General features: G+C 45.0%; 3 protein-coding genes across 3 annotated transcripts; all 3 read right to left on the reverse strand.

Annotated features, from left to right (window-relative positions):
* Positions 1-2,113: 2,113 nt before the first annotated feature.
* LOC307078737 (dual specificity protein phosphatase 7-like) lies at positions 2,114-6,454 on the reverse strand. Its single transcript, XM_079740694.1, has 3 exons — positions 5,702-6,454; positions 4,768-5,196; positions 2,114-3,723 (listed from the first exon to the last, which is right to left on the reverse strand). Exons 1-3 carry the CDS (start codon positions 6,084-6,086, stop codon positions 3,410-3,412), a joined length of 1,128 nt encoding a protein of 375 aa, XP_079596820.1. The 5' UTR covers positions 6,087-6,454; the 3' UTR covers positions 2,114-3,409.
* A 2,561-nt stretch (positions 6,455-9,015) lies between these two features.
* LOC307079861 (5-aminolevulinate synthase, non-specific, mitochondrial-like) lies at positions 9,016-13,271 on the reverse strand (the record flags this gene model as incomplete). Its single annotated transcript, XM_079742366.1, has 10 exons — positions 9,016-9,176; positions 9,878-10,040; positions 10,229-10,497; positions 10,587-10,751; positions 10,916-11,095; positions 11,429-11,613; positions 11,920-12,154; positions 12,401-12,505; positions 12,724-12,870; positions 13,079-13,271. 10 exons carry the CDS (start codon positions 13,269-13,271, stop codon positions 9,016-9,018), a joined length of 1,803 nt encoding a protein of 600 aa, XP_079598492.1.
* A 1,123-nt stretch (positions 13,272-14,394) lies between these two features.
* Positions 14,395-19,452, reverse strand: spo11 (SPO11 initiator of meiotic double stranded breaks; the record flags this gene model as incomplete). Its single annotated transcript, XM_079741464.1, has 13 exons — positions 14,395-14,514; positions 14,677-14,788; positions 15,265-15,341; positions 15,699-15,736; positions 16,309-16,408; positions 16,600-16,709; positions 16,859-16,895; positions 17,576-17,662; positions 17,905-18,013; positions 18,104-18,170; positions 18,438-18,526; positions 19,089-19,202; positions 19,349-19,452. 13 exons carry the CDS (start codon positions 19,450-19,452, stop codon positions 14,395-14,397), a joined length of 1,164 nt encoding a protein of 387 aa, XP_079597590.1.
* Between the last annotated feature and the right edge of the window lie 2,043 nt (positions 19,453-21,495).

The following is a 21,495-nucleotide window of genomic DNA, read 5'->3' on the forward strand; positions in this document are numbered from 1 at the left end:
AGGAAACAACCCTGAAAGACAACTCTTTGTGTTCCCACTACCTCAGTCATCGGCAACATTCAAAATTTACGGGGTCCTTTTAAGGGAAATCCTAAAGTTTAATTTATCACGAAAACCCTGGTAATTCTTATACTTATGAGGCTCCGAGATGACGTGTACGCCCATTGTGTGTGGGCGGACAGAGGCTTGCCTTGCTGGTATGTGGCCAGCCAGGTTCAGTCTTGCTGTCTAGCCCCTTTACTCATTACACTTCTATTATCAGGACTGCAAAGGGTTGCTAAGCAAGTCCCTTCCTGCACTGCTGCCTGCTAGGCTGGTAAAATAGATATACCTTTCCATCGGCCGACGTTCCATCTCTCATGACAGCCACCCATCTCTATTCAACCTCAGCAGTCTCCATTTACTTAAATGGTATTTAAACCCTTAAGTATTTTACCCCTAAGGGGAAAAATAGCTTTTCAACCACAAAGTGCCACACATTACTGCTTTACTATTTCTATGTCTGCTTTTCTTCCTACACCTATAGCAAACTTTGCTTTTAATTGAATATGAAAAGGAATAAAACTTACTTTCCCACCTATCAATTGATTAAATACACACATATAAATAAACCCAGTGACACAAGGAAGGAACAATGCCAATTCATCCTGAGGCCTTGAAAGTCTCATAGTAAACCACAGAGCAGATTAAATAACAGAGCCAACGTCTCTGGGCTGGAGTGACAGTTCAACAGGCAAATATGTACGAAATGCTTTCAACAGGAAGATCTCACCCTGTTGAAAGCATTTCATCTTAGGTTATCATTCTATTTTTGTACCTATATCAAAATATTTCACTCCATTCACCATGAACTCGTTGTGACTGGTTGTCAAGGCATTATGTGTTTATTTTATATAAGTATTAGGCTCAGAGGAAATGTAAAAACTCTTGACAGCAGGGTGTATCACAGCATGGCCCTCTATCTGACACCTTCCCTTTGACTAATGTCAGCCAAGATGTAAAGATACCACAGAGTTGTCATTTCCTCTTTTCAAACAGAGCACGGCAGGATGTGGATTCTGCAGGCAAAACAGGATATTGCGTTTTTCTTGGTAGAATAAATGCGATAGCTGTAGCCTGTGTGGCGGACGTTAAGCGTCTAATCTTAATCACTGCTTTGTGGAATCCGGGAGTGACATCAATGTGTTATTACTGTCTGCTCTTGGGGGGCCTGAAGCATGCAGGGTCTGTGTGTCTGTGGCACAAGGGCACATTATGTGTGTCCACGCCCTCTTCCTTCTGGGCATGGTTTGACGGACAGCTCGTGGGTGTGTCCACACTGTGATCTTGCCCTACCACATGGCTGTCTCCTGACACTATGTGTGTGTGTGTGTGTATTGCATATTTGGTGAGGGATTGTGTGTGTGCATGCATGCGGTTTGAGTGATTGTGTGTGTGAGTAATGGTTTGTGCGTGCATGTATGTGAATTGAGTGGGTGAGTGTGTTTGTGTGTACGCGCATGTAGTGTAGGTGATTGTTGTACACGCATGTGGTGTGATTGATTTATGTATTTGTGTACACGTATCTGGTGTGGGTGATTGTACATATTTGTGTACACATATGTGGTGCGAGTGATTGTAAGTATGCGTGTTCACATGTTGTTTGAGTGATTATGTGTGTGCGCGTATGTGTGTCTATGTGTGTACACATGAGATGTGAATGATTGTGTGTGCGTGTTCATGTTTGTAGTGTGAGTGGTTATGTGTATTTGTGTGTGTGTTTATGTGTACACATATGTTGTGTGAGTGATGTGCGTATTTGTGTGTGTGTGTGTGTGCGCTTGTCCAAGAAGCCATGGCGACAGATCATGTCCAACCACAGAGTGCCTGTGGGTGGATCAGCACAACACTTGATGACCGTTTAGGTGCCCTGGCTAATATTTTTTTGTCTTCTACACAATGGCCTGTTGAGAATTCATGAACAGATCCCGAGGTTAAATTGACGTGTCTTATGTTGTTCAGTTTGAGATGAGGTGTTAGCAGGGAAGTAAGGACAGCAGCACCTCAGGTACTGAGAGAATCTTCTTAGGTACGGTCAACCTTCACGTTGGACACAAATGGAAGACGCATCATATTCAAGTAAAAATATACAATATATTTGCTGTAAAAATTGTACACAATGTCTTGGACATTGATCTTTACATTTACTATACATCATGTTCTGGGGGGGTCATTTTCATTTCCTTCAATGACTTTTCTGAAATTGTCTCCCCCCCTCCCGTTGAAATCATATTTTATATACATCTTTACAAACAAACATACTGAACTAAAACAGCCCTGTGATTGGGCCTAAGAGCTGGGATAAGATACAGACACCTTGTGTTTATTTTTTAAATCCCTGAAAATGTCTCTGCGAGGTAAGAACACATTAGCAGGACTCATTTCCTTCCGTCCCCCCCTCTCTCTCTCTCTCTCTCTCAACAACACCCACTCAGATACTCACATGCCACTTAGAAAAGATGACCGAGAACGGCTAATTATACGCCATGTTCCCCTTTACCATTTACTGTAAATACGCCAATAGCTGTAGACTGAAAAACTGTAAAAAGAAACCAAAAGTATAGCCTTCATGTTCACTCACTTTACACAATCCTATTTACTATACCTTAAATACTTGGTAAATTACGTTGAATCAACTTTCATGTTAAGGTGAAGGCCACTGGAACAACAGGTAATATGAGCTAAAGGAACCTAAAACAGTGAATTCTTGATTTAAAACAATAACATGCATTATAACAATGCTATTACGGAGACATAAAATAACTGAAGCTTTGCTAAACAATATTTCACCTTGGATGTTTTTTTTGCAGAGGGCCGCTGTCAAATGAGGTGTCAAAAATTGAGCCAAATGATGATGTATAACACAGAAAACAAAATTATACCTACAATCATCCTGATCTTCTCTGGATCTGTCGATCAGGCGATAACCCTGAGCGATCCAGATCAATAAAAATCATCGAATTTACAGCTGGTCATGAGCACAAAACAGTCATTCCTCACGTCACCGGAGTTAACAGAGCAGTCATGAAATGTCCAGCGTTTACGACACACCCACTTCCTGCTGTAAAAACCACACACGACTACACATGCACCCCACACCACATACATCGACACACTCAAGTTCCCCCCCTCCACACACACACACACACACACACACACACACACACACAAACACACACATCCTTATGTCACGAGTCCTTAAGGCATCGGAGAATAGAGTTGACGTTAGCACGGTTAATGCCGATCAGGAACGGCGTAGCTTTGAGCTACCGTCAGTGTAGCCTCCGCAACTGGGAGTCAATGCTACGCTGGGCTCCTCCGAAACCCCCCAGAAACGGCCGACCACAAACAGGGAGCCACTGCTCCCTCATTAGGACTCGAGCGTGTCCAACTGGAAGACGTTGTGATTGGTGGGCGTGGTGAAGAAGAGCTGCTCCTCCGAGCTGCCCGAGCAGTTGTCGCAGGGGCTGTGCAGGCGCTCCAGCGTCCGCTCAAAGTCCAGCAGCTGGCCCATGAAGTTGAAGTTTGGAGAGATGTTGGACTTCTTGCGCTTGACGAAGTCGTAGGCGTCGTTGAGCGACAGGTTGAGCCGCTGCATCAGGTAGGCCACCGTGACAGTAACCGAACGGCTGATACCTGCCAGGCAGTGGACCAGGATGCCGCACTGCTTCGACCGGGCCTCGTCTGGGAAGGGGGGGGTTTGGGATGGATTAGTTAGTACAGTCAGCCTGGGGCTCCATTAAAGATTGTGGTACACCTGGGGTGATAATAGTCAAGAAAGTACTGAAAGAACCTCTGAACCAGAGCTCTTTTCTATGGTTCAATCCAATGAGAAGATAAGGTGAGATGAGATTTATCGGATCTGTACTTTAATCATCCGGAAGTGGTGGATACAAACAATTTGGGGCATACAAGTGAATACATGTTTTTCAAGTCAACCCGCTCATTCTACACTTGGGTCATTCCAAATGTCCCCAACCCAAGAGCATCCAGGATAGTAGCTTCTTCTATATATTTTGTTCACTGCCGTGAATGGACATACGTCTCCAGACAAGTGCTAACTAGCTAACGCATCGGCAGCCAGCCAACATCCAGGATATGCAGTCTTAACTCATGACCTACACCAGCGATCAAACAATAAGCCCTGAGGTTTAGCTGCTGTGTTTCCTCCTTTTTTTTCTTTTTTTTTACCGCCACTGAGCACAGTAAAAAGATTATAAAAAAACGAGTTCAGGGCCCAGCCTCCCCCAACGACCGAATCAACCACACAAAAAGCATGTTTGGTTTCAGGCGGTGGCTTTCATGGCTGAAACAGGAAATGAAAGATGAGAGAATTCTTTTCTTTTTCTAACAAATAGTAGTATCTGAGGTAGCATTTGGACCAAATGCAACAGAGTAATTATCTTAACACAATGGTTATAACTCATGTCGTGAGGAAGTGACTGGTCATCAATCACCACTCGTCTTCATTCAAATAAGCTGCTCATACCGAAAGTGACATAAAAAAGAGTGAGACGTCAACATCTAACCATTCTCAAAATCGTCACTCGATTGCACGAGAGTGCATATTAATGCTTGGTGATTTGAATAACCAGTTCAATGCAAATGCTTTGGTACACATGCAAATACTGATATATATATATATATATATATATACATATATTGACATTTACTTGTTAAAAATACAAAATATAAAGTAGTCTTATGTTGTCCATCCCAGATACTCACCAATAAAGGAGATGGCTTCGGGGAAGAACTGGGCCAGGTTCTGGCTCCAGTGGTCTGAGATGGGGATCTGCTTGTACCTAAAGTGGCCCTCATGTTCAAACATGTTGGGCAGGTTGGGTGTGACGTTCAGAATGTACTTGATGTTGTGCTGGCCCAGCACGTCCAGATTGGTGGAGTCTTTGGCACAGCCCAGATAAAGGTAGGGAAGGATCTGGACCGGGAAGGCGGGTTGGTTTCCCGGGATGGGACTCTCCTCCGATTCCGTTGCGCTGCTGGGTTCGCGGTCCGACTCTCCGTCTGAGCAGTCGGAGCTGATGCGGAGGTTTCCGAAGCCCAGAACGGACAGCGGTGGGGAGGAGCTGGGACAGGAGCTGTCCAGGAGGGTCTCACAGTGTTCTGGGTACTCTGTCTGGAACCTCACAAACCCCCCTGGAGAGGCAGAAAATAAAACAGAATACTTGAAGAATTAGAATACTTGAAGAATGAATTAAATTCTTAGATAATTAAAAATAAATCACAGCTTGTATGCTTTTTTAATCCAAGTGTAAATATAGAACTGTCTTGGCGGGTTTCTTCAATCAAAATACGAGCCTTTAAGAGTTGGCTCCAGTCTATCCCAGCAGACCATTCATGAAATGCATGCCTGTTACTACTAGAGCAAAACATGGCGCAGCCATTTTGGAATTTTAATTGGGAATCTCGGCGACACAGAAACATTGTGAAAGTTTCCACCATGCCAGTGTCGTGGGTGTTACGATGTATAAAACAACCCCTGCCACACGCAAACGGAAACATTACATTTGATTAACGTCCAAAAAACATATATCGAACGTGAACAGAAAATAAATAAATAAAACTCTTTCGTTGTAAGTGTCTGACAACCGAGCTGTCTCAAAGAAGTGAACGTATTACAACAGCATAACACCGTAAGTACCGTGCAGGTAATACGCCTGGCAGCCGTCCTCCCACAGCTTCTGCAGGAGCAGACCCAGAACAGACCCGGGAGAAGTTCCGTTCTCCTCCTCCCGCCACTCTCTGGTGCTCTCATCGTACAGAATCACGGTGTCCGTCTTGCACCTCCTCACGAATTTATCCTTGTCCTCGGGGTTTGAGATGATAGTCCGAACGGGTATGTTTCCCTTCTTAAACCTCCTGAGCATGAGTCCCGGGACGGCCAGGTTGATGGCGGACTCTATGTGTGAGGACTCGTACAGCTCGTGTGCTCGACAGTCCAGCAGGAGCAGCGAACTCTCTCCGGACTCCAACTCCGCTCGCAGCCATTCCACGGTCTTACTACTTTGCGTCGCATTATAAGACATATCGACGTTAATATCATGTTATTATCAACGGTGAATACTCGAACATGGTTGGACTACATGGTTAAGTATTCCGCGAGAGCAAAACTTGCGTGCGAGGCTTCGGCGTCGAGGCGTCCGTGTCGACGGTTCATCGCTGTTGCTTCTGTTGGAAGCGAAGGAGAGAAGGAAAAAAAATCCTTTCAGATTCACATCAGGACTTGTACACAGGCGACTCACCAGTCCATTTCAAACTTCCATTCATAAAAAGAACACACGTATGCGTGTGGTTATGCGGTGACGATGCCACGCAACAATCTCATTCACGACAACAGCCCCGGGTTGGAGGACACAGATTAAGAAGTCTTGCGCTACACGTTATTCATTTCTCATTCCGATGCACGAGTTTTTTTGGAGTTGACATTCGAGCAACTCAAGAGGAGGGAGGAGTTTGTTTCTTATGATTTAAAGCCGTAGTATATCATTGCTAAGTGCCATTTCTCGACTGACTCAGGCCGACTCTATTGTACTTCTTGATTAAAATATCAAGTTTATGCTTATGCAACACATGTTGAATGATAAATTAAACGATAAGACTACCCCCTTATTGATGCTGATTGTCTATGTTGTCCTCCAATTTGTAGGCGGAACAACACAATTTTTTCTTGTTAATAATTTCTGATCGCTTAATTAATGGGATGTTTTAATGAAGTAGCCACGTGCACCATCCACTACCGCTGTTTGCCCGGTGGTGCTGAAACAAGCGTGTGCTCTTTTTCATTCATTTGGTAATTTATCAGTTCCTTCATATGAAAATGTTACATATGATTCATTTTAAAATTAAAGTGATATAATAATAAAAAGCAATATCAAAACATTAAGACATTTAATTTGTTTTATCTGTATTATAGAGTGAATGGGTGAAGGGGCTGGGATGGAGAAAGACGCGTGGAACTCATCTGTCTGCGTACGTGAGTAGCCACACACACACACACACACACACACACACACCCTCTCTCAGACACCACACACACGCCCTCTCTCAGACACTCGCGTGCACGCACGCACGCACAAACACGCGCGCGCACACACACACTCACGCACGCACGCACGCACACACACACAGATGTGCAGTGCAGCAGGAATCAGGATTACCACGAAGTGAGGAGTGTAGCTACTAAACCTGCACGAACCCATGCCCCCCCCCCATACAAACACACACACACACACACACACACACACACACACACACACACACACACACACACACACACACACACACACACACACACACACACACACAGATAAACAGATAAGAGTGAGATGGAGGAAGAACTATCCTGACAGAAAGTGTTAAGGCGCTGGGCCTGGATGTGTTCTGATGAGAATGATTGGTCGACCTAAAGGATCCAGCACACGAGGGATTATATAACACCACGTATAAGGAACAATCAAATTGGCTTATGCATTTGACGACACATGCACTGACCAGTGTCGTTAAGTGAGAAAAAACACATGATGTTTTAGCTTGTGTCTGACGACCTTTCATAATAAAGTGTCAGCAGTATAATTACAGCGTGTAATTATACAGCATATCTGCAGACACTATTTTTAGACAATTCAATGTCAAGCCCTATTCAATCGTGTGATTTACACGAATGAATAGACCTTTACGGAAATTGACATGTCGTTCATAATGGACCACCATTTAATAAGGTATTTAGGTCGAGAATGCTGCCCTCGCATAATGCCCTTATATGAATGAGATGCAGCATCTTTCATTCATGAGAAACGGGTTGTTTTGATTGTCAACGGTTCCACTGAGCGCCTTGGATCCCTGCATCAATTATACTCATAATATGCAGATGGGATATGGGAATGGAGCCAAGTAGGCGTATAAAGGATTGTTTTATACAGGAATCCTTTATTCATTATAAAGGATTCATCACCATCGGGTAAAAAGATAGCTGTACTGCACCACATTACATAAGGAAAATCGTTTCATAATACATATTAATATAACATATCAATATCACGTTTAAATGCAACGCAGAGCGTTGGGGCTAAGTGGTGATATTGTTGTCTAAATGGATCATAGAAAAAAACATTTTACTTCTGAAAATGATTTGTCTAAGGTTCGTACCTAGACTTCTACAATTTTGATATTTCTGTAAACCCCATCTTGTGGTGGATCGGGGGACTTTACACAGTCTGTGACTCATCGAAAAAAAGGGAGGTGCCAGACGTCTCTTCTAATAGACCTCTCCACCACAGCTGCAGTGCGCCCCCAAGTGGGGAAAATCAGAATACACGTTTTGCCTTTTCGCAATCATAACAAAACAACACTTCTCGTCGTTATGAAATACCATTGAATATGATAAATATGATAGTTAATATGGGGTATTAAGGTTTTCGATATAATTCGAGCCATATTAAGAAAGGGAACACAGACCACGGTTCGCAAGTTAATAATGTGCTTTATAAAAATAAGAAAAATATAGATTGTTACCTATAATAGGCCTATACCTAGATTCTTAAACGTACCAGTATCGAACCGATATTATCATTTAAATATCCAACAACATCAATCATTTTCTAGAAAGTGTACAGGGTTAAAGTACATAATAAGTCACAATAAATACTCACAATCAAATATTGAACACACATTCCAATGCCAAGAGGGTTGTTTTCTGCAGATATTAGCCTACTATGCCATCCTATAGAGTTTCCAAATTGTTCTAATGGTTATATTTCTTTGGTAAATGTTTGCGCTGAGGTAAATATAACAAACAATCATTGGTTTTATCGTTCATACTGCTCATTTCCACCCCATCCATCTGTAAGGTCATTTTTCCCAAAATGATTTGTGTGACGTGTACTGAAAAGATGCAACATAATTCAAATAATGATGATGATCCTCATAATCCACCTCCTCCTCCTCATCATGGTGATGTTATGCGGTCGCTGACATCACGTGGCTGAGGCCCTGGAAGAAGGACCTCTCCTTCTCACTCATCAGCTCAAAGTGCAGCGGCTGGGTGCAGAAGTTACACCCTCCCGACGCGCGAGGCCTCAGGTCCAGACCCACCTCCTGCCAGGCCTCCACCAGGCGCTCTGAGGACCAGGGGGAGAACCACACCCCCGGGTCATTATGGGTACGACTAATGGATTAACCTATTGAGTCATCTACAAATGAAACATGGACTATTATACATTTGTGACTCTTATGTGTTATGCTTCGTACAGCTAGTGGAGTGAACTCCCTCTGGACTCCAACTCGTTCGCAGCCATTCCACAGTCGTACTACTTCGCGCGGCATTATTAGACATATTGACGTCGATATTGACGTCAATATCATGTGATGCTCATGATAAAAATAATCGACTTTTAAATTGGGAACTTGTCTTGCAATGCAAAAAAACCTAACCCTTACCCTAACCCAGCATCTATCAAATGACTGAATGGTAGGCCTTAATAATAAAATACTCATCCAGGCAGAGTTCAACAACATAATTCCTCCAGTGATATAGCGCTTTGTGTAAACAGGAAACTACACCTGTCAATGGATTTGTAATTATCCTTGAGGAGTGAATTGGGGATAGTGCTTGAAAGACGCTATTGAAATCAATACTATTGTCATCAATATTATCAGTTTAGAGGAAATTAGCCATCATCTTCTACTTTAAATCGGGACATTGTCTCAAAATACAAAAAACATAGAGAAAATAAATAAATCTAGTTTGAAATGAACAAATACACGATTGATGTGCCCCACTGGAAGACCGGCCCCTTGACACTTTCTCTCGGTGACGTACCGACAAAGTGTTGCATCATCTGGGGGGTGTGGTGCGGCGTGGGGGCGATGCGCAGTAGCTCCTCCCCCTTGGCCACCGTGGGGTGGTTGATGGCCTGGACGTAGATCTGGTCCCGGGACATCAGGAGGTCGCTCACCTCCGTGTTCTTCTCTGCATCCGCCACCTGACGTAGAAAGGACCACGGTCGGCTTCAGTCGTCCAAGAAGTGCACAGAACTCAAATACTCAATGACGTCACGGTAACAAGATGAAACAGGAAGTCACGCCGCTGTTTGCGACGCCAAGCGCCGGACTACGGATCTGACATTCTGAGCATCGGTTGTATGGTGACCGTTGACCTGGGGGTCCCTACCAGCACGGGGATGATGTGACTGGGGCAGCGCACTACGGGCAGCCCGGAGGCGGTCAGCATCTGCCGCAGCAGCGCCACGCTCCTCTGGTGGCTCCTCCGCACGCCGCGGCCCTCCCGGCTCTTCAGGATGCGGACGGACTCCCTGGCACCGGCCAGCAGCATGGGGGGCAGGGAGGTGGTGAAGGTGAAGCCCACGGCGTAGGATCTCACTGTGTCCACCAGGGCGGCGGTACCCGCGATGTAGCCCCCCATGCAGCCGAAGGCCTTGCCTGGTGGCGTTTTCAAATATCAGTGATATATATATATATATATATGGATGTAAAAGTGGCGATGCAGGTGATAGAGATTGGTGTTTTACCAAGTGTGCCGGAGATGATGTCCATTTTGTGCATGACCCTGTCCCGGTCACCGATGCCCCCGCCCCGGGCCCCATAAAGGCCCACCGCGTGCACCTCATCCACAAACGTAATGGCGCCAAACTCATGGGCAGTATCACATATCTCCTCCAGAGGGCACACAGCACCTATTGAGAGGAGAGAGGGGAGATAGAGGTTAAAGAAAAGGTTCTGAAACTTCTAAAGTCAGTCGACCATGAACTGAGAGTGGCTCCAGAACCATATATGGGCAGTCACTTAGAAAGTTAACGGAGGGAAACTGAAATGCATACAAAACAAAAGGCGCCATCACCATCCATAGAGTGTACTGTCTCGAAGGCCACGATTTTCGGAGTGGCCGGGTCGGCCTGCCGCAGCAGCTCTCGCAGGTGTCCCACGTCATTGTGACGGAAGACAAACTTCTGGGCGCCGCTGGTCCTTATGCCCTGGATCATCGAGGCGTGGTTGCCTGCATCAGAGTAGATCTGGCAACCTGGAGTAGAAAAAAACAAATGAACAATGATGTTATTAATAAGAGCAATCAAAACATAATATAGACAGGGTGATCTGTGGAGCACTATGGATGGTCCAGTAGTGACTTTGGTGTCCTAGCCTAAAGGAACTAGGTTTGATTCCCATGTCTCAGTCTACATGTTCCTCCTAGAGATAGCGGGTAACCCCTACTTGCTCATTAATGTATCTCATTCACTATACACAAATCACTTTGGTTGAAATCATCTGCTAAATCAATGAAATGATACATAAACATAAGGAATAGTAAATATATGATAGATATGATAACTTCAGCCTATGCATTCCATCCCACCTGGTAGCATTTTGGCCAGAGTGAACAGGGTGGAGTCATTGGCTACAAAACAGGAGGTGAACAGCAGCGCGGCGTCCTTGCCATGCAGGTCAGCCAGCTCGTGCTCCAGGTCCACGTGGAACTTGCTGGTCCCCGAGATGCTCCTGGTGCCCCCAGCGCCGGCTCCATGGGTCAGCAGAGCATCCCTTTAGGATGGAGAGAATATAAACAATATGAAGATATAAATATTCAGTCAAGTATCCTCTAATTAAATGTGCATGCTCATTCTGTATCTAATTATATGGTATTAATCTACAATACTGAATCTCATCTAATCAGAAATCTAAATTGAATCTGTACCTTTGGAAATTGGAATCGAATTGTTTGGTAAACCAGTGGCGACACCCCGCGCTAGTGACTATATATAAAAAACAATGGTAAAGCAGCAAAGCTTTAAGAGTGACTTCTGCTCTCCAAACACTCATTGTCAGTAGGGTAAAGTTCCTGCTCACTTGACAGCGTTGAGGACCGAGGGGTGGCGACTCATGCCCAGGTAGTCGTTGCTGCACCACACAGACACACCCCTCATCCCACTGGCAGTCTGGGAGTAGGGAGACTGGGAGTAATGGTCTGCCATGGGGAAGGAGGCGGCGTGCCGGTTCACCGTCTTGAACACCCGGTATGTGTGGTCCCTCTTCTTGACGTCAATCTTGTTCTCAAAGAAGCTGTCGTAGCTGAAGAAGCTAGCTGGAGAGTGGAAGTATACCGATGAGACAGACAGATGGAGGGGTGTGATGGATATGTGAGTGATAGCTATTATTCAAAATCATGAGGATAATATTAATATGCTGTCTCAAAACAAACAGTTTAACAAGTATTTATCGGCAAAACTATCCATAGGCAAATGTATTTTCTGACAAATGTAAGTCGCTTTGGATAAAAGCGTCTGCAAAATACCTTAAATGTAAAAGTAAATATAGGTTTTTTATCTACTTTTAGGCAGAAAGTCCTGCAGTAGGTGAGAAACCACAGGAGCTGGTGGTTTATGGGCCCTGGTCTCTTTAAGGCCCAGCAATGATGAATTCTCTGCCAATTGATCTGTCCCAAAACAAGCTCAACTGTTTCTCAGCAAATAACACACACACACAAAAAAAAACAACAGGTCTGCCTCGTAATTTTATCTCTGACTCTCAAGCCTGTCCATTACCCTTTAAACAAGCTGTAAAGTTAGCTCTGAGTGCTGCACTGTCTGACCTTTAAGGGCTGACATGAGTGAACCTTGAGTATAGTAGGGGTGTCAGCATGCACTAGCTCACTTGTGCGGGCGGAGTTCATCTTGTGGACATCCTCTTGGAGCTCTAGCCGGGCCTCTCTGACCACAAGGTCGATGTGCTGCACCATCTCAGAGGCCAGGAAGGGGCACATGGAGCTGGTCGGCTGCCCGCCAGGAGGGAGGGTTTGGCCTGGGCGGTCATGGATGAAAAGTGAGGAGGGAGCTCAGAAGCTCAATACACTTGGTAGAAATACACTGAAATGCTGGTTTATAAAAACTAAAAAGATGAATTACCTTTACACATGACAGTAAATATAAAAAACCTGAACCAGGATAACCATTGCTAAATGAATAGTACTCTACTGTGCTGTTCGGTTCCTCCTTGAAACACAACTGACCAGGTTCTTTTGGTGATGTTTCTGAAGCCACTGAGGCTGAAGAGGAGAGCTCCCGAACCCGGGGCCTGGACGCCAGCTCCATCATCACAGGGCACTTCAGCGCATAGCCCACCAGCGACCTCTGACCGGCTGAATGCAGCACTGTGCTCGGTACAACCGTCAGGAAGGGACAACGGCGGGTAAATATGTCCATCTGAGAGCACCGTGACCTAGGAATGCATCATTGAGCCCAAGTCCGCAACACGTCACATACAAACAAAACCATTGTTAGCAATAGAAGGCTTTTCTTATGGAATTGTGAACTCTCTCTACACAACAAAATACAAAAGTGTTTTTTTTTTTATCACAGTAAGTCATCTCTAAAGGTTACAGAGGTTTTTATTTTTACCTGAACACATCCCACTCCACTTTGAAGAAACAGAGGAAAGATATCCTGCGAAACATGGCTCAACTAGCACTATGACAAGATGATGCACGCGCTGAAGCCAGAGAAGATGCTCACTGTGGTGGAGCCTGCCTTCATTTGGCATTGCCTGTCAGCTGTCCCTGACAGGTGGAAAAGGGAGGGCCTCTGAAGGGTCCTATACATACAACATCTCAGTTCAAAGCCAGACTCAGATAGATACATAAGCAACTCACACAAAAACACCATACATCGAGTTGATCCGTTTTATCACAGCCCATAAAATAGATAAAGCTTGGAGGATTTTCTTCTTCCATATATTTGATGTTTTAAAAAGACTGCAGTTAAGACATGGTGCGAGTCTGTAACTGAAGAACGTATTTCTGTATGTGTTCATTTTAAATACAGGGAAAGCTAATTCAGACAAGGAGATAGAACACTGGCTTTGCATGTCAATATCACCCGGCCAGTATTTCACATCGTCTGCCTATCCTGCCTTTTGAAATTCTCTTAACATGTTTTTTCTTCAATTCCTGAAAATGTATTGCATTTTTAAAATTACATTTGTTGAATATTCCTTATACTAAACACCTGCCATGAGTCCTCAACACACGACAAGACAAATTTCCGAAAACGGACCATAAATGCTATAAACACTGTAAGACATTTTCAATGTCGCCACCTGTTGCCAATAAATAAAATGGAATATAACATATCTTGGTTTGTTTATTTACTTAATCAAAAAAAAATAATAATATTAGTATCAGCAGTAGTATATATTTTTATTCTTTCGTTTTTTAGTTTTCTGTATGTGTAATGGCTTCTAGTTCAACATGTTAGCATTATGAAATGAATGTATGCTTTGGCGGACCAACTACATAATGAAGTCAGCCAGTAGATGGCAGCATTGCCCTCATATCCAGCCCCCATAACGCAGCTTGTTGGGGAGGTAGACTTTGGAGAGGAAGTCAGGGCCAATAGCAGAGAGAGACTGGATCTCAGCTTTTACTTTGTTCTGTCGCATCAGGTCCATCTGCAACAAGATACAACATGCACGCAGCACAATGAAAAACAGCAAAAGAACGATTACCAGGTGCAATGTTTACAACCATTTCACAATCCAGTGAGCCCTCGATCACACGCATACCCCCGCTGCCCCCACCCACCCTGACCCCCCCCCCTCCCCAGGCCAGACCTCTTTCTGCCAGGATGGTTGGCTGGCGAGGTAGGGTCTCCTGAGGAGGCTGTCGAGCTTGTTCTCATCTCTCTGGGTGAGTGGGATCAGCATGTCCTGAGGGACTCTTAGCCTGAAAGGTGGAAAATCTGAATCTTCAGACACAGGCTGTTAAACAGGGGCTATTATGTTTTCTCCCTACCACGCTGGCTATTAAACAGGGGCTATTATGTTTTCTCCCTACCACGCTGGCTATTAAACAGGGGCTATTATCTTTTCTTGCTACCACACAGGCTAATAAATAGGCACTATTCTCTTTCCTCACTACCCCTAAACACGAGATACATCCCTTGCTTCTTTCCCCTTTGCACCACACAGCGTTTGAGGAGGTCGGGAAGCAAAGTCTGCAAACTACAATTAAACTGACGTCAAAAGGTCTCGCTCCGGGCTACGATTATGGATGTATACTTAAAACTCGATATACCCTCACAGCCGCTCCCTGATGGCGGGGGGAGAGAAGTGGCAGAGACAAACCATCTAAACGGTCCAGAATATAATCCCAATTAGAGGTGGGAGGAAGTAGGAAGTGAGTGAGTGGTGAGGCCAAACCTCTGGAGGTCAGAGGGGAGGAGGCCCAGCCACATCACGCTAGGGACAGTCAAATTGTGGGCCTCAAACGACATTGCCTGTGGGGAAAGAGAAAGGCTGCATTGAGCAAACATGCATGATGCACATGCATGCGCACACAGAAAGGAACACAAAGGCAGACACACACACACACACCATGCATATAAGAGGGCGAAAAACAGATAAGGATAGTGCAGGAAACACTGAGCAACACAGCGAAATAATAAAAACGTAAATACCACAGCATCCCAAACAGGTTGTTTGCCTCTACATGTCAGTTCAAATATCCTAGGATGGATGATCGGCACATTTTCCATTTGAGGAGCCATGTAATTACATATTGCTAACGCAGAGACACAGAGCCGGGCTCATTGGATAATACACAGTACTGAAATAACTTTGGCGGTGTGACTTACCACCGACCCATACTTGTAGATGCACATAATCTCAATGCCTGGGAAAATCAAAGGAATAACAGGGGAGGGGGAGAGGGGAGAGGGGAAGCAGAGATTCACACATCAGAGGCCATGCCAGAGGGAAATTATCCCCACAGACATAACGAGGGGAGAAGGAGACGTGGATTATACAATAGCCCGCTATCCTACAGGCTAATGGGGAGTAATCGCCTTGGACAGCCTCGAGTACGACACAATGGAAAGGTCACAGGTGCTCACTGTCGTCAGTGGGAGCTAACACGCCCCATGCTTCAATACATTTATTCCTTTCATTATTCTTATGTAATGGGACTTTTTCTGAATCTGGTACAAGGAGTTCTACAACCTTGTGAACAGAGATGATGTGATTATCCACGTTGTCTTAGTTCTGCTTATTCTAGGTTTAATTGAATTATTCATCGTAGAATGAAATCAGCGTGCTTAGGAAATAAAATAACCACATCACAAGAGGTATACCACGGTTCACAGTTGGTATGGTGTCTGTTCTGTTGTGTGCTATAGGACGTACACTTGGCTCATAGGGACCTGGAAGAGCGAACATGTGATTAAAAGACAGAGAGGAGAGGTGTACCATGAGGGTCAGCGTCCACCAGAGCAAAGACGGGGATGTGCAGAGTGTCCCAAAGCTTCCTCACCATCAGCCTGCTATTTACATCAGGGAATCCTTTACCCTGACACCCCCCCCCCACACACACAAACATACACACACACACACACACACACACACACACTCGTGCTAAAGTATATGTACGTATGGTATTGGAAGATGCTTTTGAGAAATGTGTCCACTAATGGCAGTCAATGACTACCATGGTTCCAATCAAGTTTCAAAATATGCTCAAAATATTCAAGTCAGACCCACTGTGATCATGATACAAGGACAGAGCTTTGAGCAGAAGCCATCGTCAATCAATCTCTGGAACGTGGCATCTTTCTCCACAATGAGGACAAACTTGGCAGAAGACACAATATCTGGAAAGTGAAGAGGTCAGGCAACCACAATGCTTCTCACAATGGATGCGGTTGCGTGAGTGAGAGAGAACTCAATAGCAGGAAACGATAACAGAGCAGTGGGGGTCAGAGAGATTGTGTAACCATGTATTGATTTCCCAAAAGGATACTTTTAATTCCGGCAACATTGGAAGACACAGGGACAGCCTGAAAACGAAATATCGTAACATCATAAGGTTAAGCGTTTATGGCTCATCGATGAAGAAGAAGAAACAGATGATTTGAAAACAAAAGGCTCATGGTGAACTCCTAGGATGAAAAGTCTCAAGATGTACTTAAGCTAGCTCAGTGTTTATATAACATTTATACCACAGCATTGTTCAACACTTGATTCGGATGGGTCAAAAACGTTCCAAGGTTGTGCAGATGTGTTCCGTTATTTTTCAATAATGGGACACATCTGTCTTTTAGCAGTACCAAATCAATGTGAAAAAAACAACAACATGAACAACAATGGTAAAGAACTATCGACCAGGCGTTTCCATGACAACGTAAAAACAAAATTCTCGAGGAAGAATATTAGAATTTCAGCTGATTAGGTCAATGAAAAAATCCATAACATTATAGATGAAATTATTTTTTATCCAACCATTGTTAAGTGTGGCAGAAGTGGAGTAAACCACAATAATTTACAACCGTTATTGAAAATACAATACATCACCACCCCTGTCTTGTATTATTTTCCAATAGCGGAACACCCAGGAATGGTTTATTCCTTCTCCATGTATTTCACTCTACAGCATGCTGGTGTTGGAGCTGGTGACGTCGGCTCAGGGATGTGTAGGGTGGGCTTTCAGGTCAGGGTATAGCTCATGACAGGTACGTACAGCCGAGCTGGAGAGGCAGTTGACCCGGGAACCGCCGTCCTCCAGGTAACTCAGATCACCGCAGAGGAAGCCTTTGGATGTGGCCAACTGATGACGAGAATCACACACACGCGCACACACACATTATAACATCTTTTTTCATTTTTTTTGCTAAGACGAAGGTTAATGCTTGCATTATGCAAGACCTCAAAAATGGCTCCGGGCATTTAACACGTTAATATAATATATAAAGGAGTTACGATAAGGAGAGTGTTCATACACACAAATCAATATGCGTACCCCCTCAGACACGCACGCACACAATCATGCACATACTGATGCACATGTACCACATGTAGTGTCCTGCGTGGAACCTGGAGCATGCAGGAGATGTCATCCACAATGCAGTCCACTGTCCTCTGATAGCCAAAGAGCTGGGTGTCGTTGTAATAGATGTCCCTGTGTTAGACACAAAACAAATCAACTCTAATAGGTTCATGTCAAATTGGCAAAGGGCCTTCATAATTTTCAATGAATTATAATAGTCACCTCTTTGTGGCGTATGAGTTGCTCTGCACAAGTTTATAGATGATAGAGAGAATCTTAAAGATTTGTGCTATAACAAAGAGGAATATCTTAAATGTTAGGGACTTATGCATCCATTTTATATATAATATGATTATTTCCCCTTATTGTAATTTTACTTGTTCATACTGTCAATATGGTTTAATGTATGGTCATTAATATAATATGTTGCATTACTATACTTACAGCAAACAATGTTACATGTTATCGCTGTTATGAATGACCACAGAGCAGTCTATAATCCTAGTAGATTTGGTTTAAAATAAATAAGGGTTGTGCGTGTGTCCTTTTTTCTTACCAAACCTTTTGACAGACAAAGGGCAGTCGCTCCGAACAGTGGTGACTGAGCTTCCTGCGATCATTTGCAGACCAACTGCACTGTCGAAACTCACAAGGCAAATCAAACCATAATCCTCAAACAGTTTAAGTGGTAGTTTAATGTTCACTCTTCTGAGTCAGACACCACCTGCAAGCCCTCAAAAAACGAAAAACTCCCGGGGGCCCGGGGGGTTACCTGTGAGTCCCATCATCACCAGTGCAATCCCACCGCAAAACATTTGGCTCTCAAGTTGCTGCGTTCTCACTTTTAAAGGAGCTGAGTGGATATGCGCTCTAAGATGTGTTCATGTTTGATCTGAACTGCACCAGACAGTTTGCCTAGGTCTGAGCCAAAGGTCTCGCTCGCCTATAGGCTCATTAAAGACCTCTGCTAGCTACCGGTTTTTATGGGGAGTGACTGAGCCTGTGTGTGTGTGTGTGCGTGTGTGAGAGCGCGTTCAGGAGTGTTTCAACTGTTTGACAGATGGAAATGCTCTGATATTCCGGAAGCTATTAAATCTTTAACATCTAGCAATAATAGGGGATTTTTTTTGTGTCACTGATCTTGGAACACATACTTCCCGCATTAAACTTCCTCCAACATGTTAGACGGAGGTTCCATGTTATTCACCTCACATTGGCCCACTCGGACCTGCTGGGCAGCGCCAGGACGGGGGCCTCGTCCTTGGACAGCGTGGCTACCATTCCAAGAATCACATTTTCAATTCGTGTCAAAACTTCTCGACTGGAAAATGAACAACAAATGTGTCAGCAGGCGGAACCACAATGAAAACATAGATTTCGTCATTCAATAATCGTTTCAAGTCACGACGGGGGGGAACGCTTTGACGACCATTTAAAAAAACCCGTTTAAAAGAATTAGGAACACACCTGTCGAGTTGTTTTGGTGGTTCGACGTCACATTTTATATTTGTCAACAATTCATCGCGCAGTTTATCGATTTCAGCGAACTGCTCTTGCTGGCCGGTTTCCATTGAACGTAAAAAAGGCTAAACAAGGCTAAACGTGAGCGTGGTCTGAAAGGATGTGATTATTATACCATCAGTTACAGATTTCTGCTCACGCGCACCACCAGCGCGCTCTTTGCCCGCCATGCTTGTTCGCGTGGATTCATATCAACAAACAGGACGACGTCACGCACCACGACTGTAGGAAACTATCAAGCCGTTACTACACGCATAGACCCGCAGGTTTAAGTCTAGATACAAGTCCGGTGCTGTGTCACTCAATCCCGGACACGTTTTAATTATAACTCTGTTATGGCTCATCTCGCGTGAGCGTCCCCGTGAGCATCTTCTTCTGTGGCGCCGCGTCGTAATGAGATCTCATGAACCTGCTAATGCCTGATGGGGCGTGAAGGGGTTTGAGCAAACTGGTCAACATAATCATTTCTATGGAAAACAAAGGGAATGTACCAAAAGAAATGTGGATATTATTTTCTAAAATGTGATTAATACTTAGGAGTGCAACAGAAAGACAATTACATTGTTCATTCCATATGGTTCCATAATATTCCTAGTTTTTACACTTAAAATAAGGCATTCTTTCTTCAGGCAAAGTTACCCATTATTTGTATGTATTGCTTAAATCACCCAGGGGGTGATGAACACACTCTGATTCCCTTGACAGCAGCATTCTCCTTTAATGTTGAAATCATGTGACTCGTTATAAAGCAAGAAACCAAGTTTAGATTTTATCAGGTCACTAGGGGTCCTTTCTGTCAAGAATTAGTGGCCGGCATGCTGTGTGTGTTTGTGGAGGCCCTGTGGTCTTTCTTTTTTCCACCGTCCTCAAGTAAAGTGTGTGTGAGCCAGCATCTGAAGAGAGGGGCTTTGAGCCCCTGACCTGACCCCAAATATTTCCTAACGTGTAGCTCCGCCAAAGGTCTCCATTTCCCCTGAGCGGCTCTGACAAGTTGCTTCCGTGGTAATGGTTGTTAATTGCTTGGTAACGAGTATCTCTAAGAAATGGAAGGGAGGGGAACAAACCTTTCCCCGGCTTAAAAAAAGGAAATCTGTGAAAGGCCACTGGTTTGGCTGAGAGGGGTGGAAGGGGGTGGGGGCTTTTAATTTTCCTTCATCTCGGAGAAGCAGAGTCTCCCGCTGCTTCCACGGCCCAGGAAAGAAGCCTGCGTCGAGTGTGCGCCTCTAACCTGAGGAGACAGAGTGTAACGAGTCATGTGCTTTTGTCTCGGGATGAGTGTTTGTGCTGGGCGGGGGGGGGGGGGGGGGGGGGGGGGGGGGGGGGGGGGGGGGGTGGATCGGAGGAAGTGCAGAGAGCAGCGGTGGGGGTCTGGCAGGTCAGAAGAAAGGGAAGCGAGGGGGGCACTGCAGGTGAGGGGGATTAGCTGCGGCTAGAGGCCCTAAGAAACTAAATACAGATCTGTCAACCTAATCCTCACAAATAGAAAACAGAGGCGGCCTCCCTTCACAATTCTCTAGCAACACAACAGAGCCACCTCCCTCTGGCACCCCCACCCCTCTCCTTGTATCGGCCTCTCCTCCTCTGGTTCTCATCAGCGCTTGGCCCGGGCCAGACCCTGCTGGCTGGGGCTGACTGTTTCCTAATGGCCCCTCAGACCAGCATCCCCTAAAGTAGAGGTGACTGATTACCCTAGCCTTGCGCTCTGATTGACAGCCAGAGTACCGCCTCACAGGGTGATGAGAGCGAGAATCCAGCAGGCCCATGGCATTCCCCTGCAGCGGCCCCAGATATAGATCCAGGTTGGCTGAGGGGGGGGGGGGCGGGCCTTTATCAGATCCTCACACCTCGATGATGGACACACTGATACGTGTGTGTGTGTGTGTGTGGCTGGCGGGGGGAGACCAGCGTAATGTCAATGCCTTTATCCTCCGACATGGGACAACAGAGTGAGCGATTGATAACTTCCTGCAGTGGTTGCGGGGCTCGGGCGACTCTGCCGGCTTTGTGGGGAGCTTAAGTAACATGGTATCTCGGGGGCCTGTCGTCAGCCCCAGACATAAATGATGAGGGTTAGCAGGGTGCTGCTGAGTGCC

Source organism: Pollachius pollachius (assembly GCF_949987615.1).
Source record: "Pollachius pollachius genome assembly, chromosome: 8".
Taxonomy (NCBI): domain Eukaryota; kingdom Metazoa; phylum Chordata; class Actinopteri; order Gadiformes; family Gadidae; genus Pollachius; species Pollachius pollachius.